The 22,028-nt window shown below is 33.8% G+C and overlaps 1 protein-coding gene and 1 long non-coding RNA gene across 13 annotated transcripts in view; one reads left to right on the top strand and one right to left on the bottom strand.

Annotated features, from left to right (window-relative positions):
- Nucleotides 1–5,504, bottom strand: part of LOC103564721 (uncharacterized) — an 11,962-nt gene extending 6,458 nt beyond the window's left edge. Inside the window, exons 1-2 of the long non-coding RNA XR_548148.2 lie at nt 5,415–5,504; nt 4,305–4,393 (exon numbers count right to left, since the gene is read on the bottom strand). This is a non-coding gene — a long non-coding RNA (uncharacterized lncRNA). The remainder of the gene's footprint in view (nt 1–4,304; nt 4,394–5,414) is intronic.
- The window catches only part of PDCD4 (programmed cell death 4), a 27,841-nt gene extending 5,813 nt beyond the window's left edge, over nt 1–22,028 (top strand). For 4 of the 12 annotated variants that reach the window (XM_070632875.1, XM_070632884.1, XM_070632864.1 and 1 more), the window contains 12 exons: nt 86–125; nt 300–406; nt 5,448–5,750; nt 7,866–7,960; nt 9,592–9,705; nt 11,983–12,204; nt 13,749–13,846; nt 14,766–14,880; nt 17,265–17,372; nt 17,609–17,719; nt 19,217–19,356; nt 21,310–22,028. In XM_070632875.1, coding sequence (XP_070488976.1) covers nt 364–406; nt 5,448–5,750; nt 7,866–7,960; nt 9,592–9,705; nt 11,983–12,204; nt 13,749–13,846; nt 14,766–14,880; nt 17,265–17,372; nt 17,609–17,719; nt 19,217–19,356; nt 21,310–21,370 — 1,410 coding nt within the window. In that variant the 5' untranslated portion in view covers nt 86–125; nt 300–363 and the 3' untranslated portion in view covers nt 21,371–22,028. Of the gene's footprint in view, nt 1–85; nt 126–299; nt 407–3,755; nt 3,843–5,447; nt 5,751–7,865; nt 7,961–9,591; nt 9,706–11,982; nt 12,205–13,748; nt 13,847–14,765; nt 14,881–17,264; nt 17,373–17,608; nt 17,720–19,216; nt 19,357–21,309 lie in introns of all 12 variants that reach the window. The other 8 variants (XM_070632836.1, XM_070632852.1, XM_070632843.1 and 5 more) reach the window with 3 other exon arrangements.

The following is a 22,028-nucleotide window of genomic DNA, read 5'->3' as shown; positions in this document are numbered from 1 at the left end:
TAGCAAATATATCTTTTAATTCCAAGTTTAAGGGATGCTTTGATACATCCGGAAATACGGGCGCTTTTTTTTTTTTTTGACACAGATAAGCTTGTCAAGGAGATTGAAACCAGACATTAATTAGGGTAAGCTATCCTTGAAAGTGTCCTTGAAAGTGAACTGTTTAAAAAAAAAAAAAAAGGAATTATTTGGTGATTTTTTTTTTTTTTTTTTTTTTTACAGTGTGATTAAGTAAACTGAATATACCTTAATTATATCGGTTTGGAAGATGTTGAAATTTTTCTTTTTTTTTTTTAAAGAAATAGCTCCCAAAGGAAGACTTCCATTTGGTAATTTAATCAGTGCAAGCAAAATTAAGGAACAATGGATGTAGAAAACGAGCAGATACTAAATGTAAACTCCACAGGTAAGTAATCCTATGTTGAACGTTGTGTTGTGAGCAAGTTTCAGGGCATACCAGATTTTATGAAAACATCATATTAATACTGTCTTTATTTTAAAAACTCTCTTATTCATGTACAAGAAAATAGCATGAAATTACAATACATGATGCTTGTATTGTAACATATAATCATGCTATTACAAAATAGCATGAAAAATACAAGAAAATCAATAAAAACTTGATTTTTAAAATCAAGTTTGTGGTTCTTATTTTTATGGAAATTTATCATGTCTTTATTTTTTAATTTGTTTTGAGGAAGATTAGCCCTGAGCTAACTACTGCCAATCCTCCTCTTTTTGCTGAGGAAGACTGGCCCTAAGCTAACATCCATGCCCATCCATGCTGTGGTAGGTGGGACGCCTACCACAGCATGGCTTTTTGCCAAGTGGTGCCCTGTCTGTACCCGGGATCTGAACTGGTGAACCCCCCGGGCTGCAGAGAAGCAGAACGTGGGAACTTAATCTCTGCACCACCGGGCTGGCCCTCATGTCTTTGTTTTTCTGCCTATCCTTTGATATTCCATACATTCTTATTCTCCAGTATTTATAATAAACTATATGGTACAGAATGGAGAGTAGTGAACTTGCTGATTAGTGTTTTCACATGAGCTAATTAGTGATTTCTACAATAAAAACTATTATTGGTATCTTTGATATCTTTCCTAATTAATAATTTATATAAATTACCTATGGGTATTTTCCTTGATTTTCCATGGTGTTTCAAAGTCACATTATTATCATAAAATTGGTTTTGTGGAATAGATATCCAAATGCTGAGTAACTTCAGACAATTTAAAATGTATTTATAGCTTTCAGAATAATCTTTGTAGAGAGTTAAATAGGATTTTGAGATATTCTCAACAGAGAGTGTTTTTCATATTGGTATATGTTAGATAATTCTTTGCTTTATAATTTTATTAATATTGAAAGGATTTCTATTTTCTGTAATTTAAGTATGTTTATCATACTTCATTTTTAATACTATAGCTTCCTTTTTTCAGTGACTTTGATTCACTATTGTATAAAAGTTATATAGTTTTCTTTGATCAGAGCAGACACTTTGAAGTTGAAACTTCTTTGCCATTTTATATTTACAAACTTTCTGATTTAAAGTGTGCTAGAAAATTATAGTTAAAAAAACTTACTGCAATAATTAATGATTATTTTGGTGCTGCTATATACAATAGCTATATAAGTACTTGCTTTTTAGGATTATAAATGGTATAATGTTCCTGCATCAGTGAGGTGGGGATGATGATAATACAATTTAAAAATGTATTTCCCATATGGATAATTGCTTCTTTTCTGCACTGTCCGGTATGATAACCACTAGCCCTATGTGGCCATTGAGCATTTGAAATGTTACTTGTCTGAACTGAGATGTACTGTAGGTGCAAAATATCCGCCAGATTTCAAGAGACTTGGTATGAAGGAAAGAAGGTGAAATACCTCAATAACTTTTTATATTCATTAACATATTGAAATGATCAAATGGGTCTATTAGATTAAATAAAATATATGAACATTAATTTCACCTGTTTCTTCTTACTTTTTAATATGGATACAAGGAAATATAAACTTACGTATTTGGTCTTCATTATATTTTTATTAGACAGCACAGCTGTAAGTTTTATACTTTTTGTTTTCTGACTATAACAAGTCCTAGTTCTAACCCTGTTTTTGATGCCTCTGCCCACTTATGCCTTAAAAAAAAAGACTTATAGTTCTTCAATACTTGGATGTGCCCAAGACAAACCATCTTTGCAGTAAATTTTTCCTGTAGCAAATAGTCCAAGTCAGACAGACTAGTGTACTAATTCTAGCTTCCACTTTTACCAGCTCTGTTACTTTGGGGAAGTAAGTTATTTGCTATGACCTTCAGTTTCATTATGTATAAAGCTGGGGTATAAATACTCAATATTATCTCTATAGCTTTATTGTTAGGACTAAGTGAGATATAGTGTATGTGTGTCATGCCCATAGCACATGCTATGTATGTAACAAGTGAAAATATGTTAATATTAATCCTAATTATCCCGCTCAGTGGACCAGTAATTGAAAATGCAGTTGTCTGGTACTGTGGGAGTATAAGTTGGATTGGTTACTACCGAGATGTCAGAGAATTCAGAAAGAGGGAATTAGTACATGGTAGAAAATAATTTTGAAGTCACCACATTCTGTACTCAGGTTACCACATTCTGTACTCAGGTTTTTTATCTTTTTAATTTTGGTTTTCTTAAAGTCAGATTGGTAGTGGTTATGGAACTTCAAAACTTAGTTGAGTGTGAATAGCAACTATAAAAGAACAATTGATATAGACATGGGTTAAAAGTTATAAGGTCTGATATACAAAATATACCTAGGTGTGTCTGCCACTGCAGACACACAAAGATATATTTGAAAAGATATTAAAATATTTGAAGAAAAGAAACTCAGGTGTGGCAAAATATTTAAATTGAATATTTTACAAGGGACAATATTGAGTATTTTATTATACTTCTAAGTCCTTTATCTTTTGGATGAGTTTGGTGGTTCACCTTAATTGTAGAATAATGAAAGCAGTACGTTACAACTGGATGTTTAATGTTTTCTTCCATCACCCACACTTACTTGAAACCCCATCTAATTTGTCTGATCTCTAGTCTTTCCTTCTCCTTCCTCTTGATCTTCTGCTTTTCTCTCTTTACATTTACTCTCTTGTTCATCCTGTCTCTTTAGCTGTCACCGCTCTGCTGTATTCTGGCTTTATATTTTCTACAGTTACGGTCATCTGAGATTCAAATGTGGATTTGAATCCTGGCCGTAATCCATTTTACATATGTAACTTTTCTATGAGACATCTTCCATCTCTAAATGAGGATAAACAGCTTCATTATAGAGCTTTGTGAGGATTATAGACCACATATCTAAAGTGCCTAGCACAGTTTCTAGAATGTAACAATAGTGAAGGTAATGACAAGTAGTAGTAGTAGTCATAGTAGTTTAGTATACTTATGACTCCTAGTAATCATAGTAGTTTAGTTATGATGATGCCCCAAACTCACCTTTCTAACACTGTCTTCCTCTCTTAGTCTAAAAACTTTTAAGACATTGTTTCACTCTTCTTTAATCTATTCTGTTTAAAAGGCCTTTATTTTTTCTTTGAGTGTCACTTTCTTATTTACCCCAAAGTTATTACCCTTGCCCCTTCCAGTTAGTTCGTGACTGAATTACTGCAACATTTTCTTAGCCAGTGTCCCACTTTCTCTTTTTTCTAATATATTCTGTATTGTTCTGCCAAACTCATCCCCCATCACCTACCTATGATGTCCAAGCTCTGACCATTTGAATGTGGGAGTGGTCAGCAATCATTCTGGTGATGTTAGCAAGGGCAAGATCATGGAAGGACCTTAAGTTACAAGGTAATGAGTTAACACTTTATTTTGACCCAGTGGGAATGCTTTGAAAGGGTTTTTCAGTGGGGGCATGTGTTAGAAAATCAGTCTCTATGCAGTTTGGAGAATGGTTTGAAGACCAAAGGCAAGGAGACTGCTTTGCTTTCTGAGACTTAGGAAGTAATTTGACTCTACTTAATGTTTTTGTTTGTTTTTTGATTACCACAATGTTTGTTCCTAACTTTTATACTTCTTGTCAAGAATTATAAAGATTTTGACACATCTATGCTTTTTATAGGTAGATTTAAACAATTTTTAGTTTCAGTATATTATCTTACAACATGTTAAAGCCCATGCACGTAGACTTGACACATCCTAATTACAATTGGGAATATTTAAAACCATTTCAGGGATTCAACTCTGACTTGAGTTAGCCATAATAAACAACTCTGGCCCAGGGGTAACTAATTCAGTAACTTTCTGACTTACAAAGTTTTTGGAGCAAAGTTGACTGTTTCCATGTCATATGATCTCCAGGGACATTTGAGTTGATAGTAGGCAGGATACTCGGCTAGATGCTGAGGATACAAAGAAGTACAGAATAGGCATGGTTCCTCTTTTGAGGCTTATGACTTATTTGGAAAAATAAGACTGCTATATAAAAATAAAGTGTTTTATGTGATGTCGTAAATGAATGTTGTGTGAACATTAGTGTTCTTGTGGTTAGAACTGTTAGGAAAGTTTTCAGGGAGGAAGTAAGACTTGAGCTGTATCTTAAAGGATTTTGATAACTGAAAAGAGTAGTGAGGATGACATTCTAAACGGGACCATTGGGAACTCCAAATACGTTACTGTCTTTCAGGGGATAAGGTGCAAATCTTATATAGGCTGGAAGATTTTCAGAGGAAGGTAAGTAATAGGAGTCAAGTTTGGAGAGATGCATTAGGACTTTGAGATGATGACTTTGAAAGCAAGCTTTATTTTTGAAAGCAGTGAAGCATCAGCAGTTCACTTTAGTAATCATATGTGATCACTTATTTTGCCAAATGCCTTTCAGACTCTTTGGATTAGTAATATTTCCTAGGTAACTGTAATTAATCATGAGGTGTTTGGCAAGTTATTTAAATACTCTCAGCCTTAGTTTCCGTATCTCTATAAATGATGTAATAAAGCTCTCAAACTTGTGGGTAAATAACAGCATAATGCCCGATGAATGGTAGGCATTCTGTAAATATTAGTTTATCTCCCTTCTTTCAAGATCCTTAGTCTCTTCTGACTATCTCCAATTGCTTCACTCTGTTAGCTCACAAAAATCTAAAGGTTTTATATTTGGTGTTTATATTAACATGGATTTTATGATCTAAACTCATGAGATAATATGGTTTCAGTAAACTTTGTTCGTTAAAATTCAATGCATTAGTTTACTTTGCATGATAATATGGAAACTAATCATACTTAGTTGTCATTTATTAGGTTGAACCATATGAAATTGACAATATGCGACTGTTCCTGACTTACAAAAATGGTAATTTCATGTGATTCAACCTAATGTAATTTAAAACTATACCTGGTATAAGAGTAGATGATTAAAATACTTACATAGAATTTTCTTTTTTCATTTTCCTCTTTAAGATCCTGATAATTTAAGTGACTCTCTCTTTTCTGGCGATGAAGAAAATACTGGGACTGAGGAAATAAAGAATGAGATAAATGGAAATTGGATTTCGGCATCCTCCATTAATGAAGCTAGAATTAATGCCAAGGCTAAAAGACGACTACGGAAAAACTCATCCCGGGACTCTGGCAGAGGCGATTCGGTCAGTGATAACGGAAGTGAAGCCCTTAGAAGTGGAGTAACTGTACCAACCAGTCCAAAGGGAAGGTTGCTAGACAGGCGATCCAGATCTGGGAAAGGAAGGGGACTACCAAAGAAAGGTTGGTATATACCATGGCCAAAGAAACAAATGGAAAAAAAATACTGTCGGTTCTTATACTACAATTTCCTTACTTTAGGAATGAGAGAAATTTAAACAATGATGATGTAAGGTTTTATGTTTGTGTATATTTTTACATAGTAATAATCTGAGGACTATCCCACTTTTTCTTTAAGTTGAGCCTTTTTCTTGTTTGAATATATTTAGTTTTCTTGAGCAGAATTTTCTCTCATTTCCAGCAAAATACACACAGATGCTTTTCACAGTTATGAATTGTGCGTGTACTCTCTAACTTTACTTGAAAGAAGTGGGGTCAGAAATTTATCATACCTATTATCTAATGAATCTAATTAGGTCCATTGTTAAGAATGGTAATGATAAATATAATACATGATAAATGTAAATTTGGTAATACCTGGGTCAGAATTTTAATGATTTCATAGATCGGGTTCTGAGTTTTCTTTAGCTCTATTATTTTGGGTACGGAAGTGGAATGGTGTATTTCACTGTTCTATCTCCAGTGCCTGGAATGGTGAGTAGCAGTGTAGGTACTTAAATGTTTGTTGAATGAGGGGTTTGTCAGCTTCTGTCTATAGTAGAATTTTGATGCAACTTGGAGATTTCACCGGCTTCCAAATGGTGGGAGCTTCAATTTGTGGTCTAGGATTCTTGCAAAATATTTTTGTGATCTGTCAAAAATTGTTAGTCCTGGGGCCAGCCCTGTGGTGTAGTGGTTAAGTTCAGCACACTCTGCTTCAGTGGCCCAGGTTTGTGGGTTTGGATCCCAGGTATAGACCTACACCACTCATCAGCCATGCTGTGGTGGTTACCCGCATACAAAATAGAGGAAGCTTGGCCCAGTTGGTAGCTTAGAGCTAATCTTCTTAAGCGAGAAAAGAGGATTGGCAATGGATGTTAGCTCAGGGGTGAGTCTTCCCCAGCAAAAAAATCCTGAATAACGAAATAAAACAATGGTTACTCTTGCTGAATGTCTCTACAACCATTGGTTGTATCAAAATGAAACTTAGTTATCAGATTCTGCTTTACTCTGGTGGTAAGGATTATACTCTAGTTATAAAAACCTCCAAAAAATATTGGTGATACTGTAAAGTTCTTTAAAAATAATGCAGTATATTGAGTCTTACAAAAACATTTCAGTACAGGGGCAGGCCCTGTGGCTGACTGATTAAGTTCATGCACTTCTCTTTCGTGGCCCGGGATTTCACCAGTTTGGATCCTGGGCATGGACATGGCATGGCTCGTCAGGCCATTCTGAGGCAGCATCCCACATAGCACAGCCAGAAGGATCTACAACTATAATGTTCAACTATGTACTGGGGGGGCTTTGGAGAGAGGAAGGGAAAAAAAAATGAAGAAGATTGGCAACAGTTGTTAGCTCAGGTGCTAGTCTTTTTTTAAAAAAAATCATTTCAGTACATTTATGTAGAAAAGCAACTGTGAAAGTTGGAATTGCTAAACTTCTGGTTGGTTTGTATATAGAAGCAGACAGAAATAATCAGTGCTGTTAGTGCTTAAATAGCAATTAGTTATTTGCAATGATTTGCTTGTTGCAGAGTATAGTTTAATGTATACTTTTATATCTAAAGAGTATTTGACTTTAAAACTTTTCATAGTAGTCACTGTGCTTCTTTATTAAATAATTTCTCCCTTGTTGATTTTTCTATGTCACATCTTACTGGCTCAACGTATTTCTTTTTGTTTTGGTCCCAAGAAATGTCAAATAAAATTTAGAGCTCAACTGCAACATCACCTCCCTTGAGGTCCCTGATATAGCTATTTTTCTGATCTCTTTTTGGTTTTTGCTTTTATTTTAAAGCATCTACCTTTATAGTTTTAACTTTATAAGCTGTTTGAACTTGATGTTTGGGAAATAGGTTATAAAATAATATAGTATATAATCATTACTGAAAAAGCAGTGATCTGAATAAAAAGATGTTTATAACTCTCAACTGGAGAAAGAACTAGCATAGAAATTAAAATACACTCTTTTAGCTGTTAATTAACATCTGAACATCTCGAATTATTTCATATTTCAATTAAAATGAAAATTTATGAACTTTGTGCTCTTTCCTTTCTCAATTCTAAACGTTTTCAGGTGGTGCAGGAGGCAAAGGTGTCTGGGGTACACCTGGACAGGTATATGATGTGGAGGAAGTAGATGTGAAGGATCCTAACTATGATGATGACCAGGTATCATTGCTTTACTTTTTTTAAATATATATTTACAATGCATATAAATGTTTTGACCTCATGTTTGTAGTTTACTCATTCATTTTTCAAATTGTATATTCTATATCTATACTAATATCTATCAAATTATATATATGATTATGTATAGTATATATGTCTAAATCACATACATAGTCAGTACTTTCAGACTGTTGGGTTAATTTTGGATTAGGAAACGAAGTTAACTGATAGTAATGTATGCATAATTTTCACTTGATTTCTGAAGTGAGTTTAAAGTAGGTCTTTACAAATTCACTTAGGATTATCAAATTGACTGCTTTTCAATAAATTCTGTTGAGTTAGTATAGTTTCTTTCTGTAGTAATGATAATAGAGAAGAATATATATTCTTTTGAACATCATAAAAGAGTTATAGATATTAAGTTCCTTTTAAATATTGCTGTTTAGGATGGTAACTATATGGTAAATTTTATTTTTGGAACACGTAGATCTTTTTTTCTAGGGACAGTGCTGGGAATGTAAATTTTTAATATATTTTATAGAGCATTTATATGTATTTGTCTTTTTAATGGAAAATATCTAACTTATACAAAAGTAGGATAGTATAATGAACCTGCTGTACTCATCTCCCAACTTTACTGACTTCAATAATTAATAGCTCATGGCTAATCACCTTTCATCTTGTACTTCCATTTACTCTTCCTCTTGTGTCCGTCTGCCCCAGCCCCCTGCTCCCCATGCTCTGGATTATTTTGAAGCAAATAACCAAACATTATGACATATTTTTTAAAGTACTATCTTTGCATAAGGTAGGGCATTACGATTGAAAATTTTAGAAAGGAAATTATCAGAGTATACGTTAGATTGTTTTTATTGTGTATTGTTTGTATGTACTTTTATCTATTTTAACTAATAGTTGGACGTGGAAATATTTCTAAGAGAACACTAAAAAATATATTTTAAAATCACTAGAATTTAAATACTGTAGAATCTTTGCTAAAAATTCTCATTTTAATGTATAGTCTTTCAAGTGTATGTTGTTAGACTCAAGCCGGTCACAAGTTGGATATAAACATTTCAGGGCTTTTTTGCAGAGGAGAAGGGCTATAGAAGATTAATGGACAATAATCATCTTTTTGAAATGTCAGTTGAATAGTGCTTTTCCTTAGAGATTTTTTAGTCACTACAACATTGATTTTTGTTATAGGGACTTTTATTATGATAATACTAATCATGAAGGCTTTGGTTCCTGCTTCATTTTTTTAAAAAGTAAAGTTTTAATGAAAATACTAGGTATGACAGGAAACCATCTGAAAGCTTTTTGGTTACTGAAGGATTGGTGAGAGATATAAAAAAGTAGCAAGATATGGGAGGTTGGGAACAAGTCATGTATTTGCTGTGGTTAGTGGTTCTAATCTATAGTATTGGTTTATTGTATTCAGATTTTGTAAAAGAACAGTGACATAGATTCTATTTTTATATAATACAAGTGACCAAAGCATGTAGTGTGTCTTTTTCTTGCCCTGAATGAGGATTACTAACTAGTTGGAATATAAAATTAGAAAACAATTTAAATTTATCTGAATATTTTGTTTTTTAATTTATAACTCTTTCTCCCTCTTCCCCACCCAGGAGAACTGTGTTTATGAAACTGTGGTTTTGCCTTTGGATGAAACGGCATTTGAGAAAACTTTAACACCAATCATACAGGAATATTTTGAGCATGGAGATACTAATGAAGTTGCGGTAGGTTTAAAGTTGAAAATATAGTTTATCTAATATAGAAGAGAAAAACCCTATTAGAAGCAAAACAACATGTCCAGAATGATCTTGGAGCACTGAATAATTAAGCATTTTTCTTTGGTATAAATGAATTTCTAACTAAGAAATGGAGTAAAATTTCATTAATTTAGATCAATTCTTGCCTATTTGGGATCTGATGAGGGCTATTTGTCATTTTCTGCTATGAAAAATGGCACAACACGATATTTTAATAACTTTTATAATTATAACATTTTTATAATTTATAGTTTATGAAATATAATTTTAACAATTTTGAGGCATTTATGGACCTTCTGAAACCTTTTCAGGGATCTCAGTTAAAAATGCCTGACTTAGTTCCAGTTTTTTGACATTCATTTCAATGCTCAGGATTAGGATAAAATTTATCTTTGTACTCTGTCCAGTAAAAATAACACAGATATAAAGATTTGAAAAAAGAGTGTTTACAGAAACCAAGATAAATTTGAAGCATAATTTCCATGGGAACATTTACCGTGTTATGCATTGTTCAAAAAGTAAATCTAAAAGGGCAAAATAAAATTATTGGTCTAGTTAAGATTACTGAAAAGTAGTAGAATTGTAACTGTTTAGAAGACTTATAATTTAGATTCTTTTAATTCAGACTGGGCTTTCTTGGTTTGTCTGATACCATGAGGCTTAATATCTTTGGATGTGTACCATGTGGAGGAATTTGTAATAGGAGATTCCTGCCTTTTTGAAGCTCAGTCAAGTGAGGGAAATGATATATAAACAGATTATTAAAATATAATGTGAACCATTCTATTATAGAGGAAGAGTTTAATAAGTCCTGTGAAGGCAGGGACAGTTGTAATCCTCTTACCTACCTAGCAAGGGACCAGTGGTATTCTATGTGTTTATTCACTGCGTAATACTATGAGCAGAGTGTTAGAGAAGCATAAAATGGAGCGCGATAGAAGAGATGATTCTGAGGCATCTAACGATGGTTAGGAGTTTGCCAGGATAAGACAGTTGAAGAGGGTTTTCCAGGAAGGAGGAATATCATGTTTAAAGGCAATGAGTTAGTTGTTCAAGCGCAGTCCAGGAAGATGAAGTGGAGTGGGAAGAGACTACTAACAAGGCCACCAGTTAGGTGCCTGTGAAAATAGTTCTGGCACCCTTTTAGTAGTATGATGTAAATATTCTGAGGAAGCTTTAAAAGGAAAGGCACTCTAACTGGAATTTACTGTCTAGAGTCATGCTGCCTATATTTCATTTTCAACTTGGCCATTCCAGCTGTGTGCCCTCAGCAAATACTTAATTTTTCTGTGCTTTGGCTCTGATGAGTAGGGTGTGATACCTCCTTCAAAGGGTTATTTCGAGTATTAAATAAGATATAAAATAAAGGGGCTGTTATAATGCCTGGTGCATTATAAGTGCTCAGTAAGTCTTAGCTGCTGCTATTATATTTTTAATAGGAAATTTTAACTTTATCCCAGCATTTAAAACAATAATCCTACTTAAAAACAAAGGTTTAAGATCTCATTTTAAACTTTATATGAAAGTCTAAAGTAAATTTTTGTGTGAAGAGAAAGCTTTGAAGAAAAGTAGAGTATAAACAGCTTAGACAATGTAAAATGAATCTCTCCACAAGTGCTCATAAAATAGTATTCCTAGAAATAGTATTAATAGATTATAAAGCAGGTTAGTTTACTCCTAACACTAAACTTAGCAATATTAGGTGGATTAATAAACTATTTTAGGTGTAATTCACATTCTTGAGTTTAGTAATGTTCAGACAGTTAAAGCTTGACAAAGTGGATCAATATCTAATTTATATGCAGAGAAAGATGTGTTTATCCTATCCTACAAAATATGACTGCTTCTCTGATTATTTCTAAAGGGAGAAAGGTAAGGATATATGGATAAAATCTTGATTTTTTTTTTTTTTTTAAAGATTGGCACCAGAGTTAACATGTGTTGCCAATCTTCTCTCTCTTTTTATTTTCTTCTTCTCCCCAGAGCCCCTAGTACACAATTGTATATTCTAGTTGTAGGTTCTTCTGGTTGTGCTATGTGAGACGTCACCTCAGCATGGCTTGATGAGCAGTGTTAGGTCTGCGCCCAGGATCCAAACTGGTGAAAACCTGGGCTGCCCAAGTGGAGCAGGTGAACTTAACCACTCAGCCGTGGGGCTGGCCACAAAATCTTGAGTTTTTTAAAAGTAAAATTATATTAAATTAAAGGCAGTGACATACTTTTTTTTTTTTTTTTTTTGAATAGGAAATGCTAAGAGATTTAAATCTTGGTGAAATGAAAAGTGGAGTACCAGTGTTGGCAGTGTCCTTGGCATTGGAGGGAAAGGCTAGTCACAGAGAAATGACATCTAAGCTCCTTTCTGACCTTTGTGGGACGGTAATGAGCACAAACGATGTAGAAAAGTCATTTGATAAATTGTTGAAAGATCTACCTGAATTAGCACTGGATACTCCTAGAGCACCACAGGTTTGTATGATTCTTCTTTGTGTTCTTTCTCTCTCTCCTCCAGCTACACTTCCAATTATGGAAATAATACCTGCTCCTAGGAAATTTTAGTAGATGAAAGAGGAAAAAATGGCCCGTATTTCCTACCACACACAAAAAAATAGCCCTGTAACTTTTTGGTGTATTTTTCCCTAGCTGTTCTTTAATTTTTTTTCCAAACATAGTTTTCATCATAATATAATTTCATGTCCTGCTTCCCCTGCCTCAGTGCTGTGTATGGTTTTTAGGTCATATTTTTTTGCTTTCTGGATATTCTCTATTGTACGTCATTAAGCTGTTATATGAGCTAGGATTTAAAAAAGTGTAATTGTTATAATTGAGGATTGAATTTGCTTGACTAATGTTTATTGTAAAAATAGTCAAATAAGTCTGTTCCCATTGTGGGGAAATAATTAGGCAATTCATGATTTTTGCTTCTGTTAAGATCCTGTCCTCAAAGCCTTATACTTTTATTAGATTTAATACATGCTGACACTAATATGACGTAATATGACTTTCTGGTTCGAAATTGAAAACGTGTGAAATCATTGCTATTTACTTGACCAAAGCTTTAAATCAAGGTAGGAGCACTTTACTTAAACATTAGTTTAGGAAGAGTATAGGTAGGTTAATTCCTAAATGCCGTTTCTGTAATACTTTCCTGCGACAAACAGTAGTCTGTGTAGGGTATTGAGCTATGATTCAAACATGGACTTTTTTTCTTTTATGCCCATGCCCATACCCATACTTTAAAAAAGTGATTACATAAGTTCATGTTCATTATAGAATTTTTGAAAAATAAAAGTCAAAAAGGAAAGGCCAGCAAAAATAACCACTGTTAACATTTTGCTGTTAAATCTTCATTCTACTTTCTCTGGGTGTATATCAATGTATGGTTTTTATATATCCTTACATTTTTTGTTTTAATAAAAAATGGAATCATACTGTATGTGCTATTTTGTTAACTTACTTTTTCTCACACCATACAATGTGGTAAACATATTTCCCTATGGCCACATGGTGTGCCATCTTATGTATGTATCATTTTACCACACCTTTATTCTTGGACACTAAAGTTTCCAATTTTTCTAAGACATAATGCTATAAACATACTTTCAGATAAACATTTCTATGCAGCTTTGTCTCTATAAGATATATTCCTTTAATCAGTTTTCTCAGAACACCTAGTCTCATTTTCTTTTTTTCCCCAGAAGAGAGGTTTCTCTTGACTTTGTCATTGTATTTTTGATCATATACTGTGTTTCAGGCAATGTACAGGGTGTTGGGGATTCAGTAGTGAGCAAAACAGATGTCCCCCCACCACCGTTGACACTTAACTTGATGTGGGAGTATGTGCCAAGCATAACTAGGAGGTGCTAAATAGAGGTTTTTTTCAATATTCCAAGATGTCTTAGGTATTCATTGTGTAGTTTAACCAGTCTTCATCATTTATGTATTTAGAAATTATGTTCTATAAAGGTTTATTTCAGATTTTTTTATATAGCTCTTTTTTTTTTTTATTATAGTTGGTGGGCCAGTTTATTGCTAGAGCTGTTGGAGATGGAATTTTATGTAATACCTATATTGATAGTTACAAAGGAACTGTAGATTGTGTACAGGCTAGGTAAGTAAATTAATTTTCCTGCTTAGCATTTCATAATAGGGGAAAATTCTACAGGAGTCCATTGAAATGATGCTTGAATTAATCAGACATTGTGAACATCTGTCATTTGTGTCTATCCTTCACTGTTAAAACAAAGTTGAGAGATAGTTGGCATGATATAGCAAGAAGATGACAGTACTATATTGCAGAAGTACTGAGTTTTAGCTAAACCATCAGCAAACTTTATGTCAAGCCACTCTTCTCTGGGCCTCAGTTTGTTTATTTTTAAAATGAAAGGATTGGACTTAAAAAAGGTCCTTCAGGTTTTAACATTGTGTAATAATTTTATAATTTAATATTCTAATAAAGGAGCCCCATTTTAAATTTTATTTAATATTTATGTGCTACAGAAATCTTAGGAAATAATGTTTTTCAATCTTGTTCTTTGGTGTGATTAATTATAAGCTAAACGTGATATGTGGGGTTGTGCTATATGACTTCATACCTTCCTGGAAACTTAGCTTTGGATTTAGCCATGTCTTAGGTTTTATCCAGTATAGATGTTAATTTCCTAGGACTACTTCAGGGTCATAATGGAAGTGTCAGCCTGGTGGGAAAGCATGGATCTATATGACAATTTTATGTGAAATGTTCCTTCTCGGTATAGATCAATTATTTTGTAATAATGTTAGATTTTTGGTGACTGAGAAATGGAAATAATAGAGTATGAGAATATAAACATGAGAAACAAAGTTTTTTTTGCTCCTCACTTTGTTTTTTGAAAAAGTTTTTTAGAAGACTTTTAAATGTTAAGTTGCTTTAATGTTATGTGAAATCTTTTAGTGCATATGGTTTTTTTTTTCCAACTTTATCCATAATTTGGTCAACTTTAAGCATGTCTGAGTGTCAAAATTAAATTTTTTTTTTTTTTTTTTGGTAGAGCTGCCCTGGATAAGGCTACTGTGCTCCTGAGTATGTCTAAAGGTGGAAAGCGCAAAGACAGTGTGTGGGGCTCTGGAGGTGGGCAGCAGTCTGTTAACCACCTTGTTAAAGAGGTAACTATTGAGTATTGTCTTTAACTTAGTTTGTATGTATTCCTCTAGGGAAATAAACTATGCCCTCTAGCTGGTATTTTTGTGGACAAAAATTAAGATCAGTCTTACAGCTGCCAATGGAAAATTGAATAATCCTTGTATATTTGGCTTTATACCCTTTTGTTATAAATTACACAATAATAATTATTAAATTTTTATGGTTTCCCTGACTTAAAAATGAGACTGTGTTAAGTTAAAATGGCTTTTATGAATAATTCTAAGAAGGCTGTGTATGAACCTCAAAGGAATGTCTCAAGTCTTTTTCTTATATTGGTATGTAAAGTTTTTCAAATACTGTTTAAGTAAGACTTTCTATTTTGTAGTTATTTAATAAATATCCATTTTTATTTGAGCAATTTGAAACTGGGTAGTCTTAGATTATAAATTATGAATGCTAAAGTAGATCAGAGTGCTAGATTTTTGTAAGGCACTTCATTACCTGTATTCATGCTTTAAAGGAAAAAGTAATTGATTTATTGCATTAAAATGCCAGATTTGGGGCCGGCCCAGTGGCGCAGCGGTTAAGTGCACACGTTCTGCTTCAGCAGCCCAGCGTTTGCCAGTTCGGATCCCAGGTCTGGACATGGCACGGCTTGGCACACCGTGCTGTGGTAGGCGTCCCACATATAAAAAGTAGAGGAAGTAGAGGAATTCAAAAAATTCGAAAGTTGTTAGAAAAATTTGAGGTATAAAAACAGTCAAGATACTAGGGCAGTTTGGCAAGAAAATGAAATAAAAGGCATCTAGATTAAAAAGGGAAAAGTGAAACTCTCACTGTTCCCAGATGACATGATCTGTATACAGAAAATCCAAATCCAAATGAATCCACAAAAAAACAAAAACCAAAACCCAACTGTTAATAAACGAATTCAGCATGGTTACAGGATATAAGATCAATATACAAAATTCAGTTCTAATTCTATACACTAGCAATGAATGATCTGAAATGAAATTAAGAAAACAGTTGCATTTACAGTAGCATAAAAAAGATTAAAATACTTAGGAATAAATTTAACAAAAGAAGTGCAAGTCTTCTACATTGAAAACTGCAAAACGTTGAAAGAAATTAAAGATAAATAGATATCCCATGTTTATGGGTTGGAAGACTTAATATTGTTAAGATGATAATATTCTCCAAAATTAATATTTTGAGAAACTGCCAAACTATTTTATTGTATGTGAATTATCTCAGCAAAAAAATGGTCAAGATAAAAATTGAAATAAAACTACCAATATGTCAATTTGAGGTTGACTTTTAGGTACTCATTTACTTTTTACATAGAAGGATGAGTTGGACAAAGAGGACTTTTAGTAATGTATACGTGCATTTATAATTTATCATTCTCAAAAATGCAAGGAACCTGATGGGAAACATAAATACTTCACATAGCAAAGTTAAAAAACTAAGTGGTATAATTTAAATACTAAATGTATTAATTTATAATTATAAAGTGAAAACACTTTTCAAATGCTATGCTTTAAGTATTTACTTTCCTAAAAGCATGATAATAGGAATTATTCATCAGGATGAATTCTATTGATCAGATTTTACTTTATCTTTTATGAAAATATATTGTAGAAGTTGTAAGTAGTAGATAATAAGATTATTTTATTCAATCTTAGTAGGTGCAAAGGTGATTTTAACAGGCAGTGTCTGGGGAAGAACATTCGTAGTTGAAGTGCCTGTGCTGAAAAACTTCCCCCCCTTTTCTCTGGAGCCATAGATGTTGCAATACAAATCTGAACAGGAAAGTCAAGACTTGCCTCTTTAGCTATAACTGGAAGCTGAATTACTGAATGTTTTAGATAAAAGGTTTCAAATTGTCAGTTATAGAGAAAAGAGAAACTATATGGAAATTTTTGCCCTGTTTAGTAAAGCCTTATTACCATCTCTCATTTTTTGGCTCCCAGTGCACAATTAACGTTATCCTGATGGAAGTGAAAGAGTTTTTGCCACTTTTAAGAATTCATTTTGAGACTTTCAGTTGGTGCCCTCTAGTGGTGTTTAAGATCACTTGTTTTACGAGGAGCATTGAAGCGTTATGGTCACTACTTAGGCCATGTACATCTTAAGTCTCCTTGTAGATCTCAGTGATTATTAAGATAAACTGAAGCACTGCATGTTCTTCATAATTATGAACCATTTAAAAATTGGAAATTTACTTTCCAATTCTGAAAAAATTCTGTTAGGATCATGTCAAGTCTATATGTTCTTAGATAGCTGTTTGTGACCTGCTGTTTCATCATGTAATATATTGAGATTGGGCTAAATAAATCCTTTAGGCAAATCACAGTTTTTTAAAAAATCTGGAATTCTAATACATCTCAATTTTTAAATCTCATAGATTGATATGCTGCTGAAAGAATATTTACTCTCTGGAGACATATCTGAGGCTGAACATTGCCTTAAGGAACTGGAAGTACCTCATTTTCACCATGAGCTTGTATATGAAGTAAGATTACTGTAACATTCCAAAGAGAATTGTTAAGCATTTCTTTTTGCACTACAGTGAGTTAATGCTTCTTTAATAGCATACTTTTTTCTTTTTAAAAATTTTAATGTTAAGGGAGAAAGTTGTTTTTAAATTTTCATAATGATTTTAGTTACATACTACAGAGAGATCTATTTTAGAAGCAGTTTCTTATATGAATTAATGACTGAAAATTTATTCATTTCTTCAATTTTTAGGCCATTGTAATGGTTTTAGAGTCAACTGGAGAAAGTACATTTAAGATGATTTTGGATTTATTAAAATCCCTTTGGAAATCTTCTACCATTACTCTAGACCAAATGAAAAGAGTGAGTATTATGTTATTTTGGACAATTCTAGGCTTTGACCTTAAATATGTAACGATTGAATAAAACTTATGAATTTTCAATGAAGTTTTCTTTTAGGTATATTCACTATTATTATGCTTATAGTTTTTTTCTTGTTGGTGGTGAAGAAGATTGGCCCTGAGCTAACATCTGCTGCCAGTTGTCTTATTTTTGCTTGAGGGAGATTGTCCCTGAGCTCACATCTGTGCCAGTCTTCCTCTGTTTTGTATGTGGGACCTTGCCACAGCATGGCTTGATGAGTGGTGTATAGGTCTGTGCCTGGGAGCGAACCTGTGAACCCTGGGCTGCACAACTTAATGCACAAACTTAACCACTACACCATGGGGCCGGCCCTTCCCCCCTGCTTTTTTAAAATAGTAGTGTTTATGTTTGAACCTCTTGCAGCCATTTCTTGGAAACTAACATGTCAGTGTTTTTTTTTTTACTTGTATTTGTAAAAATGTGACTGTGGGTTCTTCCTTAAGAGTTCTAATGTATGATGATTTCTATTTTATATGTACAGAGAAACATGAATTTCAACAAATTATATTTAAAGTACTTTATTCCTATTAAAACTGTAGGTGTTGTTATTAAAATGTTGGGGAGGTTCTTACTTGCCTTAAATTTAGTCAGTGTTTATAGAAAAGTAGATGAGAAGAAATGTGTCCAATGTCTGATGTCTGCCTGAAGTTCTTTGGGGAGACCAGTTTTTTTTTTTGGCTTGGCACCTGAGCCAACAACTGTTGCCGATCTTCCCTTTTTTCTTTTTTCTTTTATTCTTCTCCCCAAAGTCCCCCAGCCCACAGTTGTAGATTCTAGTTGTGGGTGTCTCTAGTTGTGCAATGTGGGACACCGCCCCAGCATGACCTGGCGAGTGGTGCCATGTCCTTGTCCAGGATCCGAACTGGTGAAACCCTGGGCTGTGGAAGTGGAGCACGTGAACCCAACTACTCAGCCACGGGGCCGGCCCCTTGAGAGAACGGTTTTTTGTTTTTTGTTTTTTTTTAAAAGATTGGCACCTGAGCTAACAACTATTGCCAATCTTTTTTTTTTCTTTTTTCTTTTCTGCTTTTTCTCCCCAAATCCCCCCAGTACACAGTTGTATATATTTAGTTGTGGGTCCTTCTAGTTGTGGTGTGTGGGACGGCACCTCAACGTGTCCTGATGAGCAGTGCCATGTCCGTGCCCAGGATCCTAACCAGCGAAACCTTGGGCCATTGAAGTGGAGCGCTCGAACTTAACCACTTGGCCACAGTGCTGTCCCGAGAGAACAGTTTTAAAGAAAACATTCTGTAATAAATCTACCTACTATCATCTGTGCTTTTCCAGGTTCAGATCTGACTTCAGCCTAATTATATGAACATTTGGCCTTAAATATAACTTCATGACAGTGATAGGTGTATGGCATTATGTATTTTATATGGGCTAACAATTCTGTATATAATTTCATTGATTCTGTATATAACTTCATTGTTTTAGGGTTATGAGAGAATTTACAATGAAATTCCGGATATTAATCTGGATGTCCCACATTCATACTCTGTGCTTGAACGATTTGTAGAAGAATGTTTTCAGGCTGGAATAATTTCCAAACAACTCAGAGATCTTTGTCCTTCAAGGTACTTTACTTTTTCAACATAAAATACTGGCTGAGATGCTGAAGTTAGTTTTCTATCATTCTAATCTGTGGGAAAAAAAATAATGGTATCTTCCCTGAAGTCACTCAAGAGCAAAAATCATCTATTTTAAGTTTATGAAGAAACAAGGCGAAGTTTATTTTGCCCTCTTGTAAATCTATACAGGACTACCTCATGAAGCCCCAGTTCACTAGAAGGAAACTAATTTTGTGGAGCAGTTCTGTGTACTAGGCTTTGTTCTGAGTAGTGTAAATAACCGTTTCAGAGCCAATATTATCACCAATAAGATGAGAAAATTGAGGCTAGGGAGGTGTAAAGTCCTTTTTCTAAGGTCACACACGGTAGAGGCCAAGGATGTCTGACTTCCAGGATCTAGGCTTATTCCTGTCCTCTACGAAGCTCCCTTTTGCTCCTTTATAGACTGGACAGTTGGGGCTAATTGGATCTTATCACACTAGAAAGTGTGTGTGTGATTCTTTGGAGGTGTTATATTTGTGCTACCAGGGTTGCTTTAGGAGTTGATGAATTTTTTGTTAAAGCTTATAAGGAAGCTTATAATGTAATAGGTATAAAAGTTTATAGCTAAACTTTTATAGTTAATAGCTAAACTTCTTGTGTGGGTCTGTTGTATGTACATTTTAAGTTTTTGTAATTTTTATCTGAAAAATTTTATAAGCTTTGTATATTTTTATTTAAGTGCATTATGAGAATTAAATCTCAGAAAAATACTTCCTGGTAGTATCCTTTGCTCTAGGAAGTTTAGAAGCCATTAAGAGAGAAGGAAAAAATAATGGTGGAAGATACAGTTTAATGGCCTTGATAAAAATGTTTGAAAATGTAGATCTCTACTTGGCACCATTTGTGTACTGATGTGCCAAGTGGTATACATTAGTAGAAACTCAACTTTGGCCAAGGCTTCTTGCTGTTTACTGCTTTGTTCCCCTCCTTGGTCACCTAATATAGTCTGAAGCCTTTATGTTTAGGAAAAGTAGCTGGTTTCCACTTAGTATGAAAGGGGGTCAACACCTTGGCATTGGCTTTTTAAAAGTTTTCCAATCTGTGTTCAAAAGTCTAACGGTTATCTCTGTTGTGGCTTTACTCGCAAGGATGATTTGAGGAGATATCTAACTTTCTCTGTATACCATAGAACTATGACTTTTTGTCCTTTATCCTTTTGCTTATTTGAGTGAAGTGTGCATTTGTTTGTGGTCTTGAAGGCCTGTGTATGTTGGTCTGGGGTCACAAAATAAGACCTAATTCTGCCCAACTCTGTTTTCCACTTACTGTTTTAGGCTGCTGTGGTCAACTATTCCTCCTGGGCTGTTGCTACTACATGTAGCTAGTGTGGTTACATTGTAGAGCAAGGCCTCTTGAGTTTGAAATAGCAGGAATCCCAGAATGGGGCACAGACTGGAATTAATTGGATTCTGATTTGTTTCTCCACATTCGGGTTATGGCTTTTTTATATCTGAGAAAACATTTTTAAAAAATTTTAAACATGAATATTTTGATAGGTTCTATAGCTCTAGTTTGCATAATTCCACATCACGTTGTTGTTTCTTATTTGGTTCACTGTTTAGCTTTCAAATAATACTAACAATGCAGTAGAAATAAATACTGTTTCTAAATAGCAGAATGTTTGCTGTATTTATATTTTAAGTTTTTTTGTGCCTCCATTTGTATGATGAATTTATTTCAATAATAAAGCTTTTATTTAAATAAAAACTGCTCAGATTAGCAGTTCATTTGATATATCTCAGGATATATAGCAGGGAAAGTCTTTTTCAAAAGAATTAGAAGCATGCTGACTTTTTTTAAACAATAAAACCCCTCCGAAATTAATGAGTAACCAAAAAATACCAAGTTTTAAGGTTTTTTAATTGACCGTAGTCAGAATTTGTATCTATTTTCATGTTTGTGTTCTTTTCGTTACAGGGGCAGAAAACGTTTTGTAAGTGAAGGAGATGGAGGTCGTCTTAAACCAGAGAGCTACTGAATAAAAGAACTCTTGCAGTTTTAGATGTTATAAAAAATATATATCTGAATTGTAAGAGTTGTTAGCACAGGTTTTTTTTTTTTGTTTTTTTTTAAGCACTTGTTTTGGGTACAAGGCATTTCTGAAATTTTATAAACTTACGTTTAAGGGGAATTTTTAAAGGAAGTGTTTTTTCTTTTTTTTGAGGGTATAAAGGAGGGACAGAAAAGTAACCACTTCTTAAGTGGAATATTCTCATAAGCTACCTTTTGTAAGTGCCATGTTTATGACCTAATCATTCCAAGTTTTGCATTGATGTCTGACTGCCACTCCTTTCTTTCAAGGACAGTGTTTTTGTAGTAAAATCACTGGTTTATACAAAGCTTTATTTAGGGGGTAAAGTTAAGCTGCTAAAACCCCATGTTGGCTGCTGCTGTTGAAATACTGTGCTTTGGGAGTAAAAAAAAAAGTTATTTCTTTGTCTTAAAGAATTTTAAGAAAACGAGTTAGTCACAAGACTTATTCATCTTTCCAGGGAGCATACTGATTGGTCTTAAAGACTAGACAGTTAAGTAAATGGTGGCCGGAACATCTATTTTTCTACAAAACTGGAAAAATGAACCCAGTTCTAGAAGAATGTATGACAAAATAAAACATGTGAAGCGGTGTTGATTCTTTA

Source organism: Equus przewalskii, chromosome 1 (genome assembly GCF_037783145.1).
Source record: "Equus przewalskii isolate Varuska chromosome 1, EquPr2, whole genome shotgun sequence".
NCBI lineage: Eukaryota > Metazoa > Chordata > Mammalia > Perissodactyla > Equidae > Equus > Equus przewalskii.
The sequence above is the reverse complement of the archived record's forward strand: the minus strand, read 5'-3'. Positions and strand labels throughout refer to the sequence as shown.